General features: G+C 41.9%; 1 protein-coding gene across 1 annotated transcript in view; it reads right to left on the bottom strand.

Annotated features, from left to right (window-relative positions):
* Nucleotides 1-3,304: 3,304 nt before the first annotated feature.
* Nucleotides 3,305-22,014, bottom strand: part of ZNF277 (zinc finger protein 277) — a 93,672-nt gene continuing 74,962 nt past the window's right edge. The window contains exons 7-12 of the mRNA XM_019514561.1: nt 19,521-19,653; nt 10,438-10,505; nt 7,687-7,783; nt 7,175-7,217; nt 6,361-6,535; nt 3,305-4,217 (exon numbers count right to left, since the gene is read on the bottom strand). Of these exons, the coding sequence (XP_019370106.1) occupies nt 4,034-4,217; nt 6,361-6,535; nt 7,175-7,217; nt 7,687-7,783; nt 10,438-10,505; nt 19,521-19,653 (700 nt within the window). The 3' untranslated portion in view covers nt 3,305-4,033. The remainder of the gene's footprint in view (nt 4,218-6,360; nt 6,536-7,174; nt 7,218-7,686; nt 7,784-10,437; nt 10,506-19,520; nt 19,654-22,014) is intronic.

The raw sequence follows: 22,014 nt of genomic DNA on the forward strand, positions 1-22,014 counted from the left end.
CAGGATCCTAGAGTGAATGCCATTAGGTCCTGCTGATTTGCTGCTGTTTAATTATCAATTTCCTCTATGACCTCATCTATTGAAACCTCAGTTTAGGTCAGCTCCACCGACTTGTCCCTAGAAAGGAGTGGATCTGATGAGGGAATCTCCCTAATATCCTTCAGAGAAGACAGATGCAAATAATGCATTTAATTTCTTAGCAATGACCCTGTCATCCTTTCATCCTTTAGTACTTCTTGTATACCCTGATTATCCAAAGGTCCAACTGACTCCTTGCAGGTCTTAGGCTCCTAAGGTACTTAAAAAGTAACAATAAAAAATCTTTATGTCTCTAGCAAGTTCCTCCTCAAATTCTTTCTTAGCTTGTCTTATTGCAGTTTTACATTTGATTTGCCAGAGTTTGTGCTCTTTTTTATTTTTCTCATTAGGATGTGACTTCCAACTTTTGAAAGAAGCCTTTCTTCTATTTATTGCCTTTGCCACTCTGCCATTACACCATGCTGGTTTTCTTTTGGTCCCTCAATAACCCATCTCTGTAAGAATTTAGTGAGTGATTACATTGCAAAACACTTTGTTGTCCACATTGTGTTTATTTTTGAAGTATGAAGTTGTGCCTATAGTTCCAGGCTGATGTCTAACAGGAGAACATCACATTTCTTGTAAGTTGAGAAAAGTTAAAATAAAGAATTCACCAGTGGTCAAATGTCCTTTTCCCTCTCTATTCACAAAACAGCCCTAATCCAGAAAAAAAGCTTCTTAAAGTATACTTTATAATTCTATACAAACAACTTGCCATTTCAAATTTCTACCCAAATCATGAAAGACAGCCATATAGTTTCCCCCCTAAACTAAATATTGCTGATTTTGTTTTGTGTTGAGCTGTGTGACTATGTCAAATTCCTCCTAATGAGGAGGATGTGTTTGCAATTTCACTTCAAGATATTTCAATAAGATTCTCATCTTTTCCTTAATATGTTCATTTGAGATAGACTTTGCTATAAAACACATTCAGATGCTGCTGATTTAGCTATGGTCTCCTGCTGGGTTTTCTATTGCCTTAACACACACTTATCATTAATGTAAAACCCACCAACTCTGATTCTCACTTCAGACTGAATGTGTGATTGAAAAAGCTGGTGATGGAATTACTTCTCTTAGGGAGGCAGAGGAGAAGCTATTTGGGGAGGGACACCCTAAAGAAAACAAAGCAGAAGAAACAGAAAGAGGGGACAAGGAGGTTGATATTCTTCCTTCTCCCCCAAAGCTATTCTTCAACAGAATATCCCACTCATTATTTACATCCTCTTCAAAGTAGCATATTAAATCTTTCTCTCATGAAATCATCTCAGATTCCCAGCAGCCAGGACAATATATAGGCATATAATAAGCACAGAAGAAGAGTATGAGTTTGGACTTTAATCTTGAATCCTTTTTCTAGGGTCAGGTGGCATTTAAGCTACTCCTAGGGTACATCCACACAAGACAACTTATTGCACATTAGAGTAACCTACATGTGCACAGTAATTACTGCACAGTAAATTAGTCTAACATGCTGTTTTCTAGTACCTGTAGAAAACAGGTATTAGAAATTGGCACATTAAACCAATCCACCGAAGTGCACATGTAGACACTGACAGGGAGCAAATTGCTCCTGGTCAGCCTAGGCAGTAGCCAGGGACCACAGCAGGCAAGAACAGCTGCTCTGGCTTGGTGGGACGCAGCCTCCCAGCCCCATGAAGATCAGAAACTGTCCCAATCTCCGCAGGTTGGGAAAGCTGTTGCCTGGCAGCTGGGACAGCTCTTCTAGCCATATGGAGATTGGGACCCATCCCTATCTCCACAGGGCTAGGAGGCAGCAGCCTGGCAGTCGGGACAGCATTCCCTCATCCTGTGCCCCCTGCCAGCCTGGAGCTGGCACCTGGGGGACCCTGGAGCTCCCCCTGGCAGGAGCAGCCCTAAACTGAACTGCTCCCATTGGGAGCAAGTTTATTTCCAACAGGTACACATTCAGACATGTGTAGGGGCCCAGTTTAATGTGCCTGAATTTTCTGTGCAGGAAATTCAGGTGCATTAAAGGCACATGTAGACATGCTCCTAGTGGCCCAAATTAAAATTTTCTGTTAATGTACAGTAAGAGAACCATTTTGCTCAACAGCCTTCTTGCTTATGAAGTTGGACGACTAGGTTCTAGGTCCAATTCATCCAAAGTATATTTGAATACACTTCTCTCACTTCCCAGAAAAGTGTCCTAACTACCAGGCAATGGGCCAGGGAAGACTGAGGATGTCCTCTAACCCTCCTGTTGAAGCTTCCCCACTGGGAAGCCCCGAGTGTAATATTTGTGGGGCCAGAAGAAGAACAAGGAAGAAAGAACCAAATTCTGTAGTACAATGGACAAGTAATAATTTGGGAGGCAGTCTGTCCTGGACTCTGGCCCCTAGGACTACATATGATAGTGATTCTTAACCAGGGTGTCATGAGATCTTTTTAAGGGTGCAATCTTAGCACTGTTAGGTATGTGGATAACTACACACGATTCACAAGATAAACCCAGAGACTTCAAACAGAAATCCACATGTCAAAACGTTCTGACTTTGTGTGCTCTTTCTGAGTTCCTTGCAACACAAGAATTGTTCTATTGTTTCTGTTAGTCAAAAAATGCTGTGCTGGCCATTTCCTCTGCCACCTCCCCACTGATGTGCATGGAGTCTAATGAGTGGGGTCTTAAGTCTAAAAAGGTTGGGAACCCCTGACTTATGCATTTAATAATGACTGCATAAAATGCATAAACAGCACTGGTTCTTTCAGTTCCCTATGCATGTTTCCTAAACACTATGTTATTTGGCAACAAGTGAGTGGGGATTACTCCCCACTTATGCGATGATTAAACTTTAGGTGCCTTGTATGTAATAGACTTTGCCTTTGTAATAGTGTGATTTGCATGTTGCTTTAGTTACACTAATTCATTTTCAGACAACTGAAAAAGCTGTATAGTCATAATTACCATAAGCTAGTAGTAAATTTGTAATTGAAGAATTTAAATAGCATTTACAAATTATGCTAAAACTGATCCAGAGGGACTCCATTTCCATCTAAAAATAACTAAATAAAAAAGTCCATAAAACTAGATAACTTAAATTATGGAAAACCTTTTAAAGCTTGTTTTGGCTGGATTCTTCAATCCACGAAGTACCATTGGCACACCTGAATGGATTGCACTATTCATCCCTGCTGCTCAGATCTAGAGGATAGGTGCAAGTCTGTCATAGCTCCCAGCTACAAAACTCAATAACTCAGCTCAGACTGAAGAGTTTAATACTTTTAATTCTTGAAAGTCCTAGGAACAAACAAGATAGCATTCGTTACAGGTTTACACTGAGGCTCTCATTCTGCCAAATGCCACACGTTAGCAGGTGACAGGGCCAAATAAAACCCTATTAAAGCTGCTGGGGCAGGCACAGGTGTCTTCTTATATAGGGCAGCTGTTAGAGTCAAAGCCCAAGATTGCAAAGGGCCAATAAGATGTAGGAGGAATACAGATTAGGAAGATATGGGCCTGTGTTCATTTTCAAGGCTTAAAGTTAAAATCTGGGAATCCATTTGAAAGACTAGAATACATACTGAAGTCAAGTTGCTTTCCATCTGGTTTCCAGCAGCCATATATAAGAGAATTCAGTCTTTCATATGGCAAGCTGGGTTCTCTCAGGGGTCCATGTCTAGTTTAAAATAAAACAGTTGTGATAGATGTTCACAAAGAAAAGGAAAACTACATACAAAAACATGAAAATAGGCTTCTGAGACCTAAATGGATAAATACCACATGAATTTAAAAGCAAAGTAGCAACAATCAAGAAAAGAAGTATAGGTTTACATGTAATTTTTATTTATTTGATATTCCCATTTGTTTAAAAATCAGTCTGTACCTGTCGTGAGTTAAATTGCACTAGTATGTTAGGTGAAATCCAACGATTTTTGCCTTGCAGGTAAAATGCCTGCAGATTAGTAAGTGTCTCTCTCAATGTCAAAGCTTCCCTTAATTGCTGTTCTCTTCACACAGCAGCTGGTTTAAAATGCTACTCTGTTTCAGAGCCTTCAGGCTAGAAATATCTTCACTAATGACAGGGATTTCTTCTTTTTGGTTCTCAGCTGTCAGTTCATCTTCACTGTCTGACAATGCACACAGAAGTGTGTCATTTTCATAGGTAGGAAAATAATACCTGAAAGCAAGAATATTTAAGAAGATAATATTAATAGAGTCATGTGCTTTGTTGCTCAGATAGCTCACACACAGAGCTCAGACAAACTTGTCTTAGAATGAATAGAGGCCTGGCTGGGCCACGGGAAGAACTAGCCTTAGTTGGTGGGAGGGAGCCCAGCTGTTAAGTAAGTGTTTGACCCTCTAGTAAACCGTTGCCTGTGGCGTACAGGAACTAGCAGAGAGTGTGGGAGAATGTTGTTTGCTTGAGGTATCGAATGAACACTCTGGAAGCTTGGGTTTTAGTGGAATTCTGGCTTTTATTTTTGGGAGGTGGTTTTCTGATTTTTGCAGGGAATCGTTAGTATTCTGCCCACCGATTCCTTGCGCGTTCCATGAAAGTTTAGAATTGATCAGATGCAGCATTCCAAAAGTTACTTTGTTGCTGACCATCAGGAATGCCAACGATGTGAATGTATGGCTTCAGCTCACTTGGCCAAAAGTGTGACCAACTGTGAATGATCGCTGTGATTTGATTCAGTCTGATTCTACATAATAATAATAGGATTTGGGGGTTGTGTGTATAATATACACACATATTATGTAGACCCCCCGCATCCCTAAATACCTAAATACTGCACGATTCTTTCAGGATTTTTACTGTTCCCTCAGGGTAAGACTAGCCCTCATAACGAAGATTTCTACAAGATGTGCCACATTTACCCGAAGAAGTCTTCAGAGAAGATTACGTTAGCTGCTTTAACAGCGTATTTCCTTGTGTTATGATTTTAAAGGTGTTTACACCCTCACCTCTTTTTCAGCCCTCACCTGAAATTACTTAAGATTTTTTTCTCATGTTCATATCCCACCTCATGGCTGAAGGTACAGGCTGTGGTTACTGTTTGCTGCTGTCTGTGAAAAACAGCACTGTAGATTTCTCTCCTGTTTGCTTTTAACTGTTCCTCACCACAATCAGAGCCAGAGTGAGAAGGCCAAGAGAGATGGGAACTACCTTTGTAAAACAGCACCAAAGTAATAGTCCAGAACACTACAGTGCACAATTGAGCCCTTGTGCAATTAAGGGTTGTTTTTTTTAAAGCAGGCTTCTGGGTGGCTGAACCTACTGGATGCCTGGGATGGGAGTTACAAGCATGAAGTGGAACAGAGTGTTGGAAAAGTCAAGCTGTTAGTACATCTTATAAAAGCTGTATAGAGAATAGAGGAAGTGCTTCAGTGTCAGGAGCCATTCCTTCTCCTTGCATCTAGGATCTGTGGAACATCACAAACCATAGCGTTGCGGTGTCTGGGAGAGCACTCTCTCCAACCTTTCTGATTACAGACACTGTGGGGAATTGTATGAGCTTCAGGATCATACATCTACCATCACCTGGGTCTAAAGGAATGTCAGGTAGTTTTGGGTACTCTGTCATTAGCACAGAATGGAACATCAGATTATACTGCCAGGGGGTGCACCTACATGAGTACTGTCCAACTTCGTGGGACACAGCAGTGAAAATACACTGCACCTGGTCAGCCCAGGCAGCAGGGACCCAGACCTCTGCCTGCTGCCTAGCCACAGGACTGCACACTGGGACATTCTCGTATTCCAGGCAGCCCCAGCGCTGCCCTCTTGGAGTTTGGGCTGAACCCCTGGACCCGTCAGCCTGCGGCTGCTCCGTCATGACTCAAACTGCTGTGGTCCTGGGCATAGCATCTGCCTATGCCATTAAGGCATCATTATAAATGCCAGTGCAGTTTGCTCCCGAGGTTAGCACTGTGCCGTAATGGTACATATAGATGCCCCCAGGGGATGTTCCCTGCCAGACTGGGGCAGGCGAACCTCCCAGCCACTAGCGCTGCCAGCATCCCCAGCTGAGCCCAGCTTCTTATGCAGCCTGGCTGGAGCAGGGTAAGAGTGACCCTGAAGACTCACACCTGCTTTGGAACTATACAAAAAGTCCCCACCTACTGCTCTCACAGTGTAGTCGACTCACCCAGTGTGGGAACAGAGGGAGGTGGGAGTGGGCTGTAGCCACCCCTGCAGTCACATCACTGCACATGCACCCCCACCTTTACAAAACCCCGGATCTGCCCATGTATACTGATATGATGACAAATTACCCCATGATGACAAATGCAGGAAGAAAAAACAAGTCAGCACTTACTGTGGTTGATCCCACGTAGATGTGGCTGGCAGGAATGTAATGTGTTTGGTCTCTTCCATATGGCTTATTAATTCAATCTTAGATTGAAATTTCTCCTGGCAGCTGTAGCAGCGACTCTGGTGGATTTGCCTTCTGATGAAGTTCACCAGCTTCACTTGCTGATAAAACTTTAAACCTGGCGAATAGCAGAAACCAACCACTTCAGAAAAAACAAACACCAACAAAGTGCTTCTAAATAAAGAAGTGGGTCAAGGCTGCTAACCTTCCCCTGAAGATATATATGGTCTAGGCATTGTAATTCTGCATATCTCTCTCAGTATTTCTTCTTCCAGCTGAAGAGAATTTGGCCACTGATACATCTTAATAGTGATGGATGATTTGTTTCCCTTCACAGCATATTGGAAAACAAACAATAGCCAAATGTGGCCCAGGACACAGTCTGCATCATGCTCCCATGTTACCTCCAAGGTGAAAGGAGCTCTGAATTGCTTTTTTCTTTTTTTGAAATAATGACCATGGGATGATTGGGTCAAGGCATGTGCTCTCAAAACAAGAGATTTGCAGAAACTGTTCCATGAAAGAACCCAACATTTCAAAAGAGAATATTGAATATCTTAGGCTGGAGCAATGTTCCAAAAAAAGGAGCAAACAAAAAGGGCTTGGCTGTCCTTTGTCAGCTGGCAGAGGTAGTGTTTCCATAATGAAGTTAAAAATATCTGAAAAAGATTAAATTTGACCTGTTTTCCAGTATCCTTAAAATGTAGTTTTCCCCAAACTAAGGCAGATTCTGACAATTACAGCAACTCTTACTTACCATTCTCTGATTTTATTTTAAGAAGGTCAAATCCATGTGCTTCCTGACAAAAAGAAAAAGGCTTATTATTTCTAGTATTCCAGACTAAAAGCAGCTCAACTTTTTACAGATATAATAAAATCCAGTACTTTTGAGTTTACCAAGTCTTTTGTATGTGGTGATTTTAAATATCATTCTTTGTTTAGAATCCAGGTTTCAGTTTAAAAGTGCTTTGCTATTCAAAGCATTAAGTCAGCAAGTTAGTGTAGTTAATACAATTTTATTGCAGCCTCTCTCTCTTTGCTATGTATACAATCTGCACACTTGCCAACAACAATTAGTCACACCCTTGCTATAAAATGTGGCTCCCCTGAATTTTCTGTGGAGCATCCACTGGAAATGCAGTGTCTCTGTTCTGTACTAAAGAGGGCATTCTAGTGCAACAGAAGATCTGATCTCAAAGTTGCTACAATCCTGCGCTATTAAGTGTCACTTCACCTAAATAAAGCAAATACTATTTAAACATGTCGTACTTGCATGTGGAGATGTAATTTTTCTGTGGTGTCCACTTGCTGTTCACAAAATAGACAAACAGCATGCACGGGATGCTCTTCCCAGTCAGACCAGTCTCTGGGATTAATGAAACAAAGGGCACAAATTGCTGAAGGGAAAGGCTTGAAGAGATTCTTTGTGAAAGCTAAACTGATAGTGTAAAAGAGTAAGCTTAGTTTTACACTCACTCGGCACATCTATACGTGAAATTAATGCAAATGAATAAACTCTGGAGCATATCACAACAGAACTTATTGCCTCTGTGCACCGTGTCTTCATACGTGCCCAGGACTGCAACACACTTAACTGGGCTGAAGCAGCCCCAGCTGGCAGGGGACCAGGGGGGTCAGCCTACCAGCCCGGGCCTGTTTCAACCTGGCTCAATATGCTGCAGAGGGGCTGGCTGAGGCACAATGGTGCTCTTATGTGGGGCTAGCTGGCAGGCAGCCTCTGCACTGAAGCACCCTCGTACCCCAGGCAGTCCCATCAATGTCTACATGTGCACTGCTGCACAGTAAAGAACACTACCACAGGACACTACTTGTATTTACAGGTATTAACTTACGGTGGAGTTAATTAATTTCCTGCGGCCTAATAAGGCGGCGCGTATACATGCTTACTGCGGAGCTAATTAGGCAGCTCTGCAGTAAATGCCTTGTGTAGATGTGCACACTTACACCGATATAAATCTGGAGAAACTTATTTGGGTTCAGACTGCAATCCTGCAATTGGGATTTATGATAGGGTAACCAAGTAAAAACATGTGGCTTCTTGTCAGAATAATAGCCTTTACATCACTGCATTTAAGCCCAGAACAGCTTAATGGCTATTCCTGAGTAATGCTATGGGTAGACAATAGAGCTGTGCGAAATGTTGGCAGCTGTTTTATTTCAGAGATGTTTCAGGCTGTTTTGGTACCCGAAACACCAAATCCAAAATGAAATGAGGCATCTGAAACGTTTCGGAAATATTTCGGAAAATTTTGGAGTTTGGGGCTGGGCTTGCAGGGAAACAGCTGTATGCTGCTGCCCTGCTGTGCAACTCAGCTCCTCAGGAAACAGAGATCTGCGCTGGTGGTCTTTTTGCTGCTGCTGCCTGCTCCGCACTGCCCCAGTGACTTAGGGAGGAAACAGATTTGGCCGAAACAAAACAGGACAGTAATCCGAAATGAATCACTGTCCTCCAAAACAGCTGAATCTGAAACTGAACTGAAACACAGCCGTTCGCACAGCCCTACTAGACAAGCCCTAACTCCCACTTAGCCAGGGCACCTAACAGAGCAGTGAACAGTACTGTGTTTACTTGAATCCAAGACAAGGTCCCCCTCCCCCATTTAACATGGAGATAAAAAGCCCCTATCTCAGGTTTGAGTAAAATGCAGAAGCGGGGATTGCCCTGACCTAGGTTTGGGGTTGAAGCTGCAACCACTGCTCAACCTCCCCCACCACCATTCCCACCTCCTGCTGCTCTGGCTCCAGCTTTGGCAGGACTCTGGTCACACTACAGCCCACAGCATGGAGCACAAAGTTGCTCCAGCCTGAGTCCAGCCTGGTTGGGGCAGTGGCAATGCAGTTTTAGCACAGGCTCCAGCTCTGGAGCCCAGCTGGAGCTGCTACCACTCCAACAACTGCTCCATGGCCAGGCTGGGGCTGGAGCACCCATGTGCTGTTCTTTTGGCTGGAATGGAGTCAGAGCCCTACTGAAGCTGGAGGGAAATGGCAGTGGGGGGGCTGACTAGAGGCTGTGAGGGGACAGAGGTGGCAAGCAGCAAGAGAGGCCAGGCACTGAAGAGGGGGCAGGTGCTTATATGTGCAGGCACTGGAAAGGCAGGCAGAAGGATAGGCAAGGGACAGGCTGCTAGATTCCACCACCACCTGCCCCCTCCATGCATCATAGCACCTGTTGCCTCTGCCACTGCTTTCCCTGCTGTAGCAGTGTAGGGAACAAATGTAAGACAACTCTCCAATAATTAGATTCTATACATGGGAAATGATAACAAATTTAACATTTTTCCATGCACAGAACTCATAATTGGAGGGTTATCTTAAATTCAGAGTCATCCTGGATTCAGATGATAGGGCACTACAGGCAGTCGGTTACAGAAAAAGCCTTGAATAATTGTCAGAAGTCATCTTGCCCAGCTTTGTGCTTAGCTGCAAGAGAATGCTTCTTATCCATTAATTATTTCCAGTCTTACTTCTCTAGGACTAAGCATGCCACCTCCATTGTGACCTTGGCCCCCCATAGTCTTGAAGTAGAGGTGCTAGAAGGGAAATGTAACAATCCCATTTGGTCTGATGCTCACAGAGGGAGCAACAATAATCATTTCCAATCCAAACCCAAAGTTCTGCTGCTCAGAATTTTATGATGTTTTAATTTTTTCAGGATGACATGTTTCATGCCTGGACTGTGTCTGATAGTTTAAATTGCAGCAAAACCAAATTTAATCCAGTTTGAATACAAAGGGAAAATATACTCTGCCCTCATTATGGCAACTTTAATAATGAAGAGTTTTGCAGTTGATAACAGCTTGGGGATTGAAAGATGAAATTTTGCTTACAAGTAGCCTACACGGAGAAGTGTCTTTGATGAGACTTGTCCTGATGAAAACTGAACTTGATTTGATTAAATTACGCATCTCTTAAGAGTCTCTACTGAGCATGTACAGTAGATCCCCCCCATCCTCCCACATCTAACTCCTGACATGCATGTAGCACCTATATAACTCTTACTCTTCTGGGTTATCTAGCAAGTCTCGATCATCCTCTGATTGAACTTCTTCCCAGGATTTCCCAAATTCCTGAAAAAGCAAAAAAAAAAAAAAAACAGAAGTAATTTTTCAACATGTGACAGTTGGGAAAAAACAGACCCCCCCCATTTAGATACAAGGCAACCTAAGCCAAAAATCAACTGCTTAGTTTGCATTTACTTTGTGATGTTTGTATATCTACGCAATCCATACAGCTTTGCTTTAATAATTCTTATTATCAACAGTTTTATTCACCTGCAATCAGGTATGCCACTCATTTTGCCTGGCAAAAGCAGCAGCGTGAAATCGGATGCATGCCTCTCAAAAGTGACATGCAGTTGACGAGAGTATTTCAACAGTAGAGCTGTACCAAGATATGGTGCTAGCAAAGTGCTGCTCATGTAGCTGCAGCTTCTACTGGCAAAACTGCACGTCTGCCAGGATAGATCATTCCAGTTTGCAGATTCTGTCTCTCTGAGCAAAATGAGCTTTCCTGGCAGCAAAAGCATAGTTTAGCCAGCATGACTGTGCACGTGCTAGGAGCTTTTGCCAGCAAAGCTGTCAGTCAGGGATTGTATCTCCTCCCATTCGTAAATGACATACTTAATTAAATGTGAAGTGTAGATTTGACTGCAGAGTATTAAAAGAAGGCAGTATGACTCAGGAGAAAATTTGTAGTCCAGTAACCAAAAGCTTGTTGCCAGTTCTGCCACTGATGTATTTACCGGACTCCCTAGATTCCAAAACAATGCGTGTTCACCCTCCTCCCCCCAGTTCAATTTGGGGGGCAGGGGGAGGCTGATCTTAGAATTGAGTATCAGACAAAGCAGAACAGCGCCATCTGGTGTCTGAGCTTCTGTAGCCCTCTCCTTCCTCCTCACTCAGCCACAAACTACTACTTAATGTCTTGGCCATTACCTGCCTAGCAGCTGCTCACCTTACAAGTAGGCAAGGATGGCAATGGGTCAGTGTGGCCGGGATGGATCTGCAGGGCTGGGATGGGAGTGAGGCGGTGGATAAGGGCCTGTGATGGGATTGGAGGGGAAGGGCTAACAGGCTGGGGATGGGGGCAGGTATGGTTGCAGGGGTCAAAGTATGCGGCATAAGTAGGGGTTTCCTGGGGTAGGGACAGCACCAGGACATCGGGAGGACAAAGCAGGGAGCAGGAGCACCTGGAAGGGCGGACCTAACCACAGCAGCTGTCCCCAGCTAAGCCCAAAATCATGCTCTGTCACTCAGGGAAGCCCAGCACACTCAAATGCCCTCCTCCCCTGTGGCAAGAGTCTTCTAACAGGCTCTCCTGTGCTATCAGGGTATGCCTCGGCCTTCACGTGCTCTACTAACAGCAGTAATGGCAATGGCTAGGAACATTTCCTTAAGCATTGACTGCGTTGTCTTTTCACACAGCAAAAAGTCATGCTCCACTGCCTTCCACGGAATTTGTCCCCTGCATGGGAGGTAGTCCTCTGGCCCTGCAAACCCTCCTGGACCAGTTTAACACCCTGAGCTGAAACTCATATGCACACATACATTTTTTTTTGGAAGATCTGGGTAAAATCTGCTGAATTATTTTTTCCTGTCCTGCATGTTTTTGTAAAGCCTGGCAAAATAAGGCTCCAATAGACATGTGGGGAGCCTGCTCTGACATGGTATCGTGCTCCAGCAGCCTTCCGTGTCACGTGCATCAGTGTCCCTACGCTGAAAAAATAGTGGTGGAGGACTCTGAAATAAAACATGCTCAATGAGCTTTAGCTCAGTGCCCCACTACCATTTTTACAGTGCAGGGATGCTGATACACATAACCACTTTTAATTAGCGCAGCTCACTTATTAAAGTGCCTGAAGCTGTGTCCCAGAGCACATGTAAAAGTGCTTATAGGGCCCAGGTTTGGATGGGGTCCACTATAATATCTAATATAGATTCACTTTCCACATGTGGAATCTAATTACATGGGGGGCAGTCATCTTACATCCAAGGTTGTCTTGGATTTGGGTAAATATGGTATGACCTTGACAAAGTCACTTCATGCCACCCCATTCCCTCTAGCCCTTTATGTTATGTGACCTTTAAACTCTGGCAAAGAGTGTGTGTGTGTGCAGGTGGGTGGTCGAGCACAATAAGGCTCTAATCTTGATCGAGGCTTTAGGTGTTACTATAATGTAAATAACAGAGCCAATAATAGACTGAATGCCAGTGCACTAAATACCAGCAGTTTTCTTCTTTGACAGATTCTGCCTGCCTTTAAAAATACACCAGAACAAATATAACCGACTAGTTACATTAGTGGTATGTCTGTACTTATACTTTTGATGGTTGCAGGGCATTCACACACATCCTATTTAACCGTCTTGTCTCTGTCGTTTTCCAAATATCCCTGAGGTGTATGGTAAAATTTTAACAGGATTCGCCATGAATATTCACATTTGAACATTTTCTGTTCCATCTGTTAAAATAGTCACTCACTCTAATAAAGAATTTTATTAACAGGTCCTGGTAACAAGCACTATTATCATCAATGTAGTTTTATGAAAAAAGACTATGGACACATAATTTGCCAATTTAATGAGCATTTTCAAAGTGGTTACAAACTACTGGCTAAATGGTACCCAAACACCTCATCTCTAGATAGCCCTTACTGTACATTGTCATTGCAGATTATGGAATGAAAATTCAGTAATTTATTCAGAGATGCTCTGCTGCAGTGTGTAAACTTTCCAAGTCACATGGAAGACTCATTAATGTCACCATTATTGTGAGATAAGATGAAGCCATTAACACCTCTCACCACATGTTCTCACAGCTGCACACCAGTTTCCTTTGGCTGCAAACCTCATTGCTTGCAATAAAACTATGCAACCCACAACTGCAAAATTAACAGATGTTTTCACATTTTTCCTCCCCTGCCACTAAGACATACATACATAAGTAAACCAAAAAAAATTAAACTTTATCTTCTGCAAAAATGCTCTGCAAAAGGAGAAAACAACTGAGCATGAGTGTCTTTTGTCATGCATATAGAGAAGGCAGAGAGGACATTTCTGAAAAAAGCTTTCTTTTTATCCTGCTGGCTTTTTACAGAAAAAATTCTGAGTTTTTTTCTGCTCTGGAAGATTCCATTTCAAAATCAAGGACTAGTGAAGTTATTTATGACAAGAGACTGAAGCTGAATAGTTAGGAGGGAGTGGATTTTAGGAAAGATTATTAAAAATCTCTAGTTTGTTTATTCATTTAGTTTTGTTTTCATTAATACCTATTTAACTGTAAAGCCTTATGACCATCTAGGACAAAGAACTTCTTTGTCAAGCATTTAGCATCCCTGCTTTTTCATCTCAGATGCAAGAGCTCACTACAAACCTCTCGAGACCCCCTGAGAAAGTCTTAGCACAGAGAAAACAGGACTCGTTCCAGTTCAAGAAGTGGAAAATACATATTTAAAAAACATTCAAGCCTTTATACACATATACACAAGCACACACACACACAAACTAAACAGAGTGATTTGTGAAACCTCTTTTGTAGTTCACATTACAGCAAGGCTGCATATAAAAATGGAAAGCAAGTGCAAAGATGGCTGCATTTTTCCCATTCAAAATACAGCTTATATCCACAAAGCCAGATTTTCCTGCTACTGTCTCTCTCCCTAGCCGGCATGCCCACCATTTCAAGGGTTTCGTAGACAGCAAAATGTGTGATGATGGGCGGATGACCCTAGGTAAAGGGCCTGAACTACTAAGTTAGCACTTTCCCCAGACGAACAGGTGTTCAGCTGTGAGGAAATGGGAGTTACACTCCTATGCATCGCAACTATTAAATAGCAGCTGCCTTCCCCTGCAAGTACACCTTATCTTCCCCAAAACTTAAGGTACCTGCCCCACTTTTTACTCTACATTTGACCCAAACATTTTTAAGGGTGACAAGGGCCTAAACTTTGGGGGTTGGGGCACTGAGGAAAAATAGTTTTAAAAATTAAGACGATTAAATACTTTTCGTGCGGTGTTATCATGTTGCCTGTGTTTAACCATCCAGTTGTCTCTCTGTTTATGGCGTAAGCTCTTTGAAGCAAGAGTTATATTTCCTTGTGTGCTTGTAAAAGTACTTATGCAAAGGATCCCCAGTTCTAAATGCAGCCTGAGACTTCAGCTTTGGAGGCATTTTCAAAAAATGTCTAAATGGCTCAGGGGCACAAGTCCCGTTGGCTTTCAATGGGATCAGTGCATACAGCTCACCTTGTTGACTTGGAAAATCCCACCTTAATTCAGTATAACTACTAAATATCTAATAACCTTGTGGTTGGGGCTTAGGGATGAAGTTAGATGGACAGTAAAATGTCAAGAAAAGTTCCTCTCTCTTTACAACCAAAGATTACATCTACTACTATACAGGTACTGAAGAGCACCAGAGCATATGACCAATAATTGAGGCAACAGATCAAAAGCCACTTTTAAGTCATGAAAAAAAAAACCCACCCAAAAAGCCTTGGTAAATCAGAAGACAAACTATTTACATGTGACTTCACATTTACATTATTCCAGCTTTGTCAAGAAGGCTAATTAGGGCAGACAATGACCAACATAGAAGAGATCAGATCAAAAAAGAGAGAGGAAACAACTTCCTGGTTAAGAAAGGAGATCTTCATAATTAATTACACTATAAATGCTAATGAAGCCAAAAGCATAAATGGGAAAAACAAAGGCTAGGCTCCTGCTTGAAATGAAGTCAATGGGAGTTTTGCCACTGACTTCAATGGGAAAAGGAACAGGCCCCAAGGTTGGGAGGCAGTTCAATGAAAGCTCTCAGTACATGTGAACAAAAAGACCTTTAAAACACACAAACACACCAAGAAAAACCTCCAGTTCCAGCTACAAAGCTGACTACAAAGAACATTTACAGAGCGTTCAGTGAAAATAATATGCAAGGCAAACTTATTGGAAAAAGTAGGGCCACAAAAACAAGTTTGCTTTAAAAAGGAGTACCATTTTTTAAAATTACGATAACCTACCAACAAGTTTTCATGTAAACAGGTCAAGACCCAGCTCCCATTTCTAGAGGTTTATTGTATTCATTTTAAAAGGACTAAGGATTAAAAATAGATTATATCACTAGAAACCCATTTATTTATTTATTTTAACTATAACAATAAGCTTGACAGATCTGACAGAAAGATCTAAAAACTCATTTGTCTGTGAAACAGATGCCACAGTAATCAAAAGCTACTAATCTTTATAAATCAAGTCATGTTCTGTAATGAGTGATTGAAACACTGGATATCACTCATTTCAAAAAGGTAAAAAAAACCCCAAAACACATATTCTGCTATCCAGTGAAACTGATCTTGCTCAAAGGCATAACTTTCCATTTTGGCACCTAGTAGAGGGGGCAGAGGGAACTCTTACATCCTGGTGCAGACTGTGGCGGCAGCAGCATGGGCTGCTGCTCCTTGGTGTAAGACCCGCCCCCAACAAAAACTGCAGTGGTGGTGCAGGTTCCTTGGGGCTGCCATTGTGCCCCCTTTTCTCCTCCCCCAAAATCACAGTATTGGTCTTACTCCTGGGTATTTCAAGTCAGAGCAGAAAGGACGGAGTGTTCTTCGAGGATGAAAAACAGGAAAGCTGCGGGCACTTGTATTTAAATAAATAAATAATTCCTCTAGAAAAACTGCGAAAAGTGGGGAAAGCAAGCTAGAAAAGCTGCCTTTGGGCAGCTTCAGCTTCTGGTGCTGAATCTGGATTCAGCTCAAAAATAACTTCATCGTATTAACATAATCACTATGGTCAAAATGTGCACAGTAGGAACTAACATTATTTGTCTTCATAAATATGGGGTAATCCATTGAAACTCCATTGAACAAATTACACTTTGTATTCTCCTTAATCTTATTCCCTCCTCTGCAAAAAAAATGAATAAAGAGCCCACCAAAGGTCATTTAGAGTGCAAACACACTCCACAGTGTCCAAGACACTCTAAAAACCAATGTGGTTGGTATTAATGAAAACATTTAGACCATATAAAATTAGCATGCAGTCTGTTTGCATTACATATTTTACAGTAGATTAGTTTATAAATCAGGAAAGATTTTTCAAAGAGTTTTGGTACTATTTGGTTTTCTTCCTACCGACAAAGCTAAGCTGCCTCACTAGCAGCACTTCAAGTGTACAAGACAGAGGGAAGAGGCATATTCTAGAACCTCCTAAAGAGAAATCTAAAATAGTTTTTTTCCTCTATGCACAATAAGGCCAAGTATTTGAGACTGGGAATCACATGTTATATACGAGTCATCAGATAATGCACCTGCTATTCCCCTAGGCTGATTATTATCTGCTTGTACCTGATACAAGTAAAACTTCTAGGGTAAATGCTAGAAAAATGTGACCGATTTCTGAAGTGCATCAATTTAAAAACATGGAGTATGCTTAAAATCACCTTAGAAATTGAAGGATTGTAAATTGTGGGCAGGGATAAATAAAACTGCTGTTAAAATATGGCTATGGGATGGTGACACATACTAACAAATGGCAAGCAGAGTTATGGTAATTTAAAACAAGCCTCAATTAACTGAATAATACATCCCTGTGGTCACTGCATGGGACGTTACAGGAAAAGTTCCTTAAAAAGTTTTAGAGAGGCATAACATCTTTATTCAGACTATTTTTAGTATTCCTCTACCTAAAAGGTAGATTCTGAAAGGCACGCTTTCATGACAGCTTGAGTAATCAGCACCTGGTTAGCCACGTGTGATAGCCACGCGAGATCTGCTACGCTTCAAAGCAAGACCTACGCATGTGATTGTGTTTCCCATGTGTGTCACCAGGACCTCTGAGGGCACATCCCTTGGTTCTCTATGATGCAGTAAGGTGAGCTGCCCTATGATCCTTTCCCAATGAATTCTGAGAAGAATTGTCTGTCCTTCTGGGGCTACAGAGGAAATTATGGGAAGGCATTGGAGGACTGTCAGTATTACAATGATTTAGCCTGCATCCTCACTGCTAAGTGGATGAGTTACCAGCCCAAATTAGTGGAATCCAGATTTTCTAGTCCACATCCCTACCCAGGCAGATTAGCCGCACTGAGAGTGCCATTTAGCTCTGATGTGAAGCTTTGTATATAGATAAGAAGGGGTGAATAAGAGCCCAGGCTGGTTTTGCCATAAAGACATACCCTTAGTTACAGGGTAGAGGGAGACATATAAAACCTCTAAAGTTACCTGAAACAGCTCCTCAAAACATCACATTCAAGTCTGAAGCACGTAGCAGGCCTAGCAGCAAACACTGGGGATGCCTGCTTTCCAAAAGTAAAGAGATTCTAAATTTCAAGCTCTGAAAACCCCAAATGTCCAAGCAGTGACATTTTCCCATCCAGAGATGGTATCACAGTCCTAGTCTTCACATTATTGATATTTAGATAGGGACAAGCAGTAGAGAGCAGATGGATTTCTGTAACAGGGGAACCCAACCCCTGTTACTTAAACAGATAGAAGGCAGCTTTATATAGCTGCAAGTAGTGGCAAGCAGCTGATTTAGTGTCAACTGCAAAAAGGTAAGCAACCAAAGGGAGACAGTGGGGGCTCCAAAGCTGAAGCAAGCGTATGCAACTGTCCTAGAGCAAGCTGCCATGAAATAGGCTACAGGGCCCAGAGCACTGGGCCCCTAGCTAAGTAGAGGCTGCAGCAGATCTGAGCAGTCTGCTGATGAGCAACATGTAGCCCCTGTGTCCGGTTGAGGGAGTCAGAGAATGTGAGTGGAGCCCAGGGCCATAATAAGTCTGGCTCCAGGGCTGGAGACAGCACCCGGGCCCTGAATGCCAAGGTGGAAGGCGCTCCTCTACGAAGGCCGCAAAACACAGGAATAAGATAGTAAGGCAACCTTTAGGAGTTGTCTGAGACAGCCAGCTGGTAGGGGCAACAGGTTTTGTTTGGGTTGCATGAAGCCCTGGGTGTTAATCTTTTCTTCTGGGAACATGTGATGGTTACTTATGAATGCTGTGAGGCATAGGAGTAGCTAGAAGAGTGCAGGCCACTAAAAGTGCCCAGCAAAAGGTGCTGTACTGATCACTAAGGACTGTGCTGAGAATTGTGTCATGGAGGAGAGGAAATCACCCAGGAGGCTACTCTTCTTTATTGTAATATGTAATATTAAAGGTGGGGCAAGTAGAAAAAAAATGGAGGTTGCATCAAGGCTGGAGTGTGCAGCAGGTAAAACTGATTGCCGGGGGCCACTGGACTCTGGGATCCAAACTCCAAACTTGCAACAATTTTACATTGGGAAGGAGAAGGAAACAGACTTGCCAAAAAATTAGAAAAGAAAGGCAGGTAAAATTCTAGAATGAAGCAGGGGAGAGAACAATGGGGAAGAGAGTAGGCGATGCAGTCGAAGATGCATGAAAAAAAAATTCATAATGTGTATCAACATAAAGAAAACATGTAAAAATTACTCAACTCACAACCAAAATGCTGACACTTCTTGGTTATAATGTGGCAGCTACAGAAACTGCTATTCTACAAAGAAACTGAGATGAGGAGATGCTAAACAACTGGCTGGTGGGCTTGCTAGGTAGATGGATACACAGGAGGTTTAAACTGAATGTAATTATCTAAGTAGAACTGTTAAATCCATCACAGGCAGGCACATCAATGTGGGGACAGAATAGCAAACTTTTTTCCCCCCTATTTTACTTGAAATCCATATAACATCATCTTGGTAGAATATGCTGTCTTTCAAATTATTTGCAATTTACACCTAGTAGAAAACTAATTCAAGCCAGTAAAATCTCACTTAGTGCTTCTTTTATTTCATTACTGTATCTCATTTTCCCTGCCAGTTGTTAAGGTTGAGACTGAACACCTATGATTTTGATTAAAGCATCTTCAAGCTGTATTCCATCAGGTCTCAAAATTGATTCTTAACAACAAATGTTTGTTAGTCCTCAGTTTAATAAATTACCCCCAATATCATGTAAATGAATTTAAGTGTCCTTCACTTGAATTTTGTCCTTTGTGCAAAATGCTAGTTCAGTCTTTGCAAGAAACTGTAGTCTCCCATCAATTTACTAATTATATGCAGAAGCTCTTACCAAGTAATTAATGATATAAAATCTGTCATATTCCCTATTTTTGGCATTGATTTTGCGATGCTGCTTCTTTCTCATGTGATCCTTAAGTGTGTTTTTGTCTCTGAAGGTTCTTTCACAATATAAACACTGCAAGCTAAAATAAAAAGGTAAATAGATTAAAAGGTATGCAAATCAATGCAAAATATTTCAGAGGTATAAACTGTTTATCTGAATGATCAGCAAACAAACAATTCTAAGAGCTTGAAGTATACAAGTATCATATATATTAATATATACGTAAACTGACTATGAAGCAAGAAGCCTAATGCTATTGGGGAGGGGAGGGGAAGACCATATAAGAACAACCACCACCACCAATAAAAACAATGCGTTACAGGTAGTTAAGTCTTCATCACACAAACTACAGAATAAGAAAACATTTTTATGTATCAAAAACTTTTTCTGTTACAAGGTCCATAGATTGAGCTTTCACCAGCCTAAAACAGACAGACAGAATCAGGCTTCTCAGACATGTGCTATAGAAGAAACAGTGAATTTTTACCGCAATACATCATTCAGAAAAAATAATCTGAATGAACTAAACAACAATGTTTATCACACTGGCCCAATGTTCTCAAACGAGGGAAGGCTCTCATCTGTGCACCACAAACCTTGATGATGGGACTTTTCAGTAAGTTAAATACAAATTTTCTATTTTTCCCTCCACAGTCAAGGGCTGGAAATCCATTGGCCAATGAGAAGTTAAAAGCAGTATGCATTCAGGAAGGGGGAGACACATAGTTCAGTTGGTAGGCAGACTGGCTATGGACTGGAAGGAACTGGGTTAAAGAAAGTGAAGCACTGCCTCATTGGCCTGTAAATAGGACACCTTTACCTGTATGCCTTCAGGAAGGATCAAACAGAACTACACACATTTTAAAACCCTTCTCCACTATTATACAACATGAAGCATCCTTCTACTCAAAACAGTGTTTTGATGCCTAAATATCAAAACTAAAGCTTTGGAAAGGTAACCTTTTTTAGCTCAGCAGGTTCCTATCCTCCTAGATAGTGGGCTATAAAATTGCTTGCTGGAGTGAATTTTAGGTTTCATAGAAGCATATCAGTCACCACAATATAGCATATTTTAATGTTGTTCTGGTAGGGAATTAACAGAGAACTAAATTTTTGTTTGATGGATGTATACCTGGAGGTGCTATGAAGATCCAGAACATGTCTGTGGAGTAAGATAGTTTTGGACATCTCACTAAGAGCAGCAAGATATTTGAGGTTTGTAAAAAACTAGCTCCAGGAAAAAAGACCAGTTGGGACCAAAGAAACACTTTATAGTCTGAGTAACAGTCCTGGATATTCCACAGGGAATGGGCTCAAATTCTGGCATCTCCCAGGTGGAAGCAATGGTCATCAGAAAGACCACCTTGCTGCACGGGAAGAATTGCATACTTTTTGAGCAATGCAAAAGGTTGCAGAGTTCAGGCATTCAAGACCAAACCAATATTCTATGGCAGTTCTCCATGAATCTTAAGAGCATGAAGTAAATATGCAGTTGTGAAGTAAGGCCTGACATCCAAGCATAAATAGACCATACTTTCTTCTATGCAGGTAGAGATAAAGAAAGATAGGGAAACCACTTAACAGTTTCACACTGAAACTCAAAATCCTGGTACTTCCTCATTTTAATAATCCCAGAATTTGTATGTAGATGGTGACGTATCCTTCTCTAAATATCAGTCCACATGAAGCCCTTTGTGCGTTAGCCCAGAATCTTTCTGGCCAGCAGTCTCTGCTGTACACATGCATCCTGTAACCCCCTCAGAGCAAGGGAACAGCTAGCTGTCACTCCTGTGGCACCAAGTCAGAGCCTACCCACTCTCTTAATCTTCCTGACTCATTGCATAATTTAGGCTGGTTGTCAATTACTCTTAGTGCAAATCAGACAGATTTGATAGATTTTATTTTAAGAAACTGTCTGAGTCCCACCTTGATAGAGATGAGTACATCTTATGCCCAAGATTAGGTCTCTGGGCCTTAAATCTGCTGTCTGAGATAACACTGTGCCTGCTAATGATGGAAATAGGAAAACGTATGTTTTACTTGAAAAAACTGTTTATAGCAAGAATGCTGTTCACGATTGTTTCTTTAACACACACACACACACACACACACACACACACACACACTGCTTGTGATGCTAGTCTAAAATTATTCTTGATGGAAAAATCTGCGCAGAGTGCATTTGACTAAGGTATTCCCTTAGGAGCAGCTCTTTTCTACTTTGAAGTTGGTTTCAACAAGTGCTCTGCATATAAGATATGCAGATTTACTGGCCTTAAGAGAACTCCTGCTGTTACCAACACTTGAGTTTGCTGATTATCCTCCTCTGGTCAGTCGGTGGCTCCTCCTGCCTGAGGGAGAAAGAAGAAAGCTCTCTAGCTGGGCACACACTACTGAGTCCCATCTTGACCCAGAAGAAGGGGAAAAAAAAAACACCTCG

This window comes from Gavialis gangeticus, unplaced genomic scaffold, assembly GCF_001723915.1.
Source record: "Gavialis gangeticus isolate Ggan-Ray unplaced genomic scaffold, GavGan_comp1, whole genome shotgun sequence".
NCBI lineage: Eukaryota > Metazoa > Chordata > Crocodylia > Gavialidae > Gavialis > Gavialis gangeticus.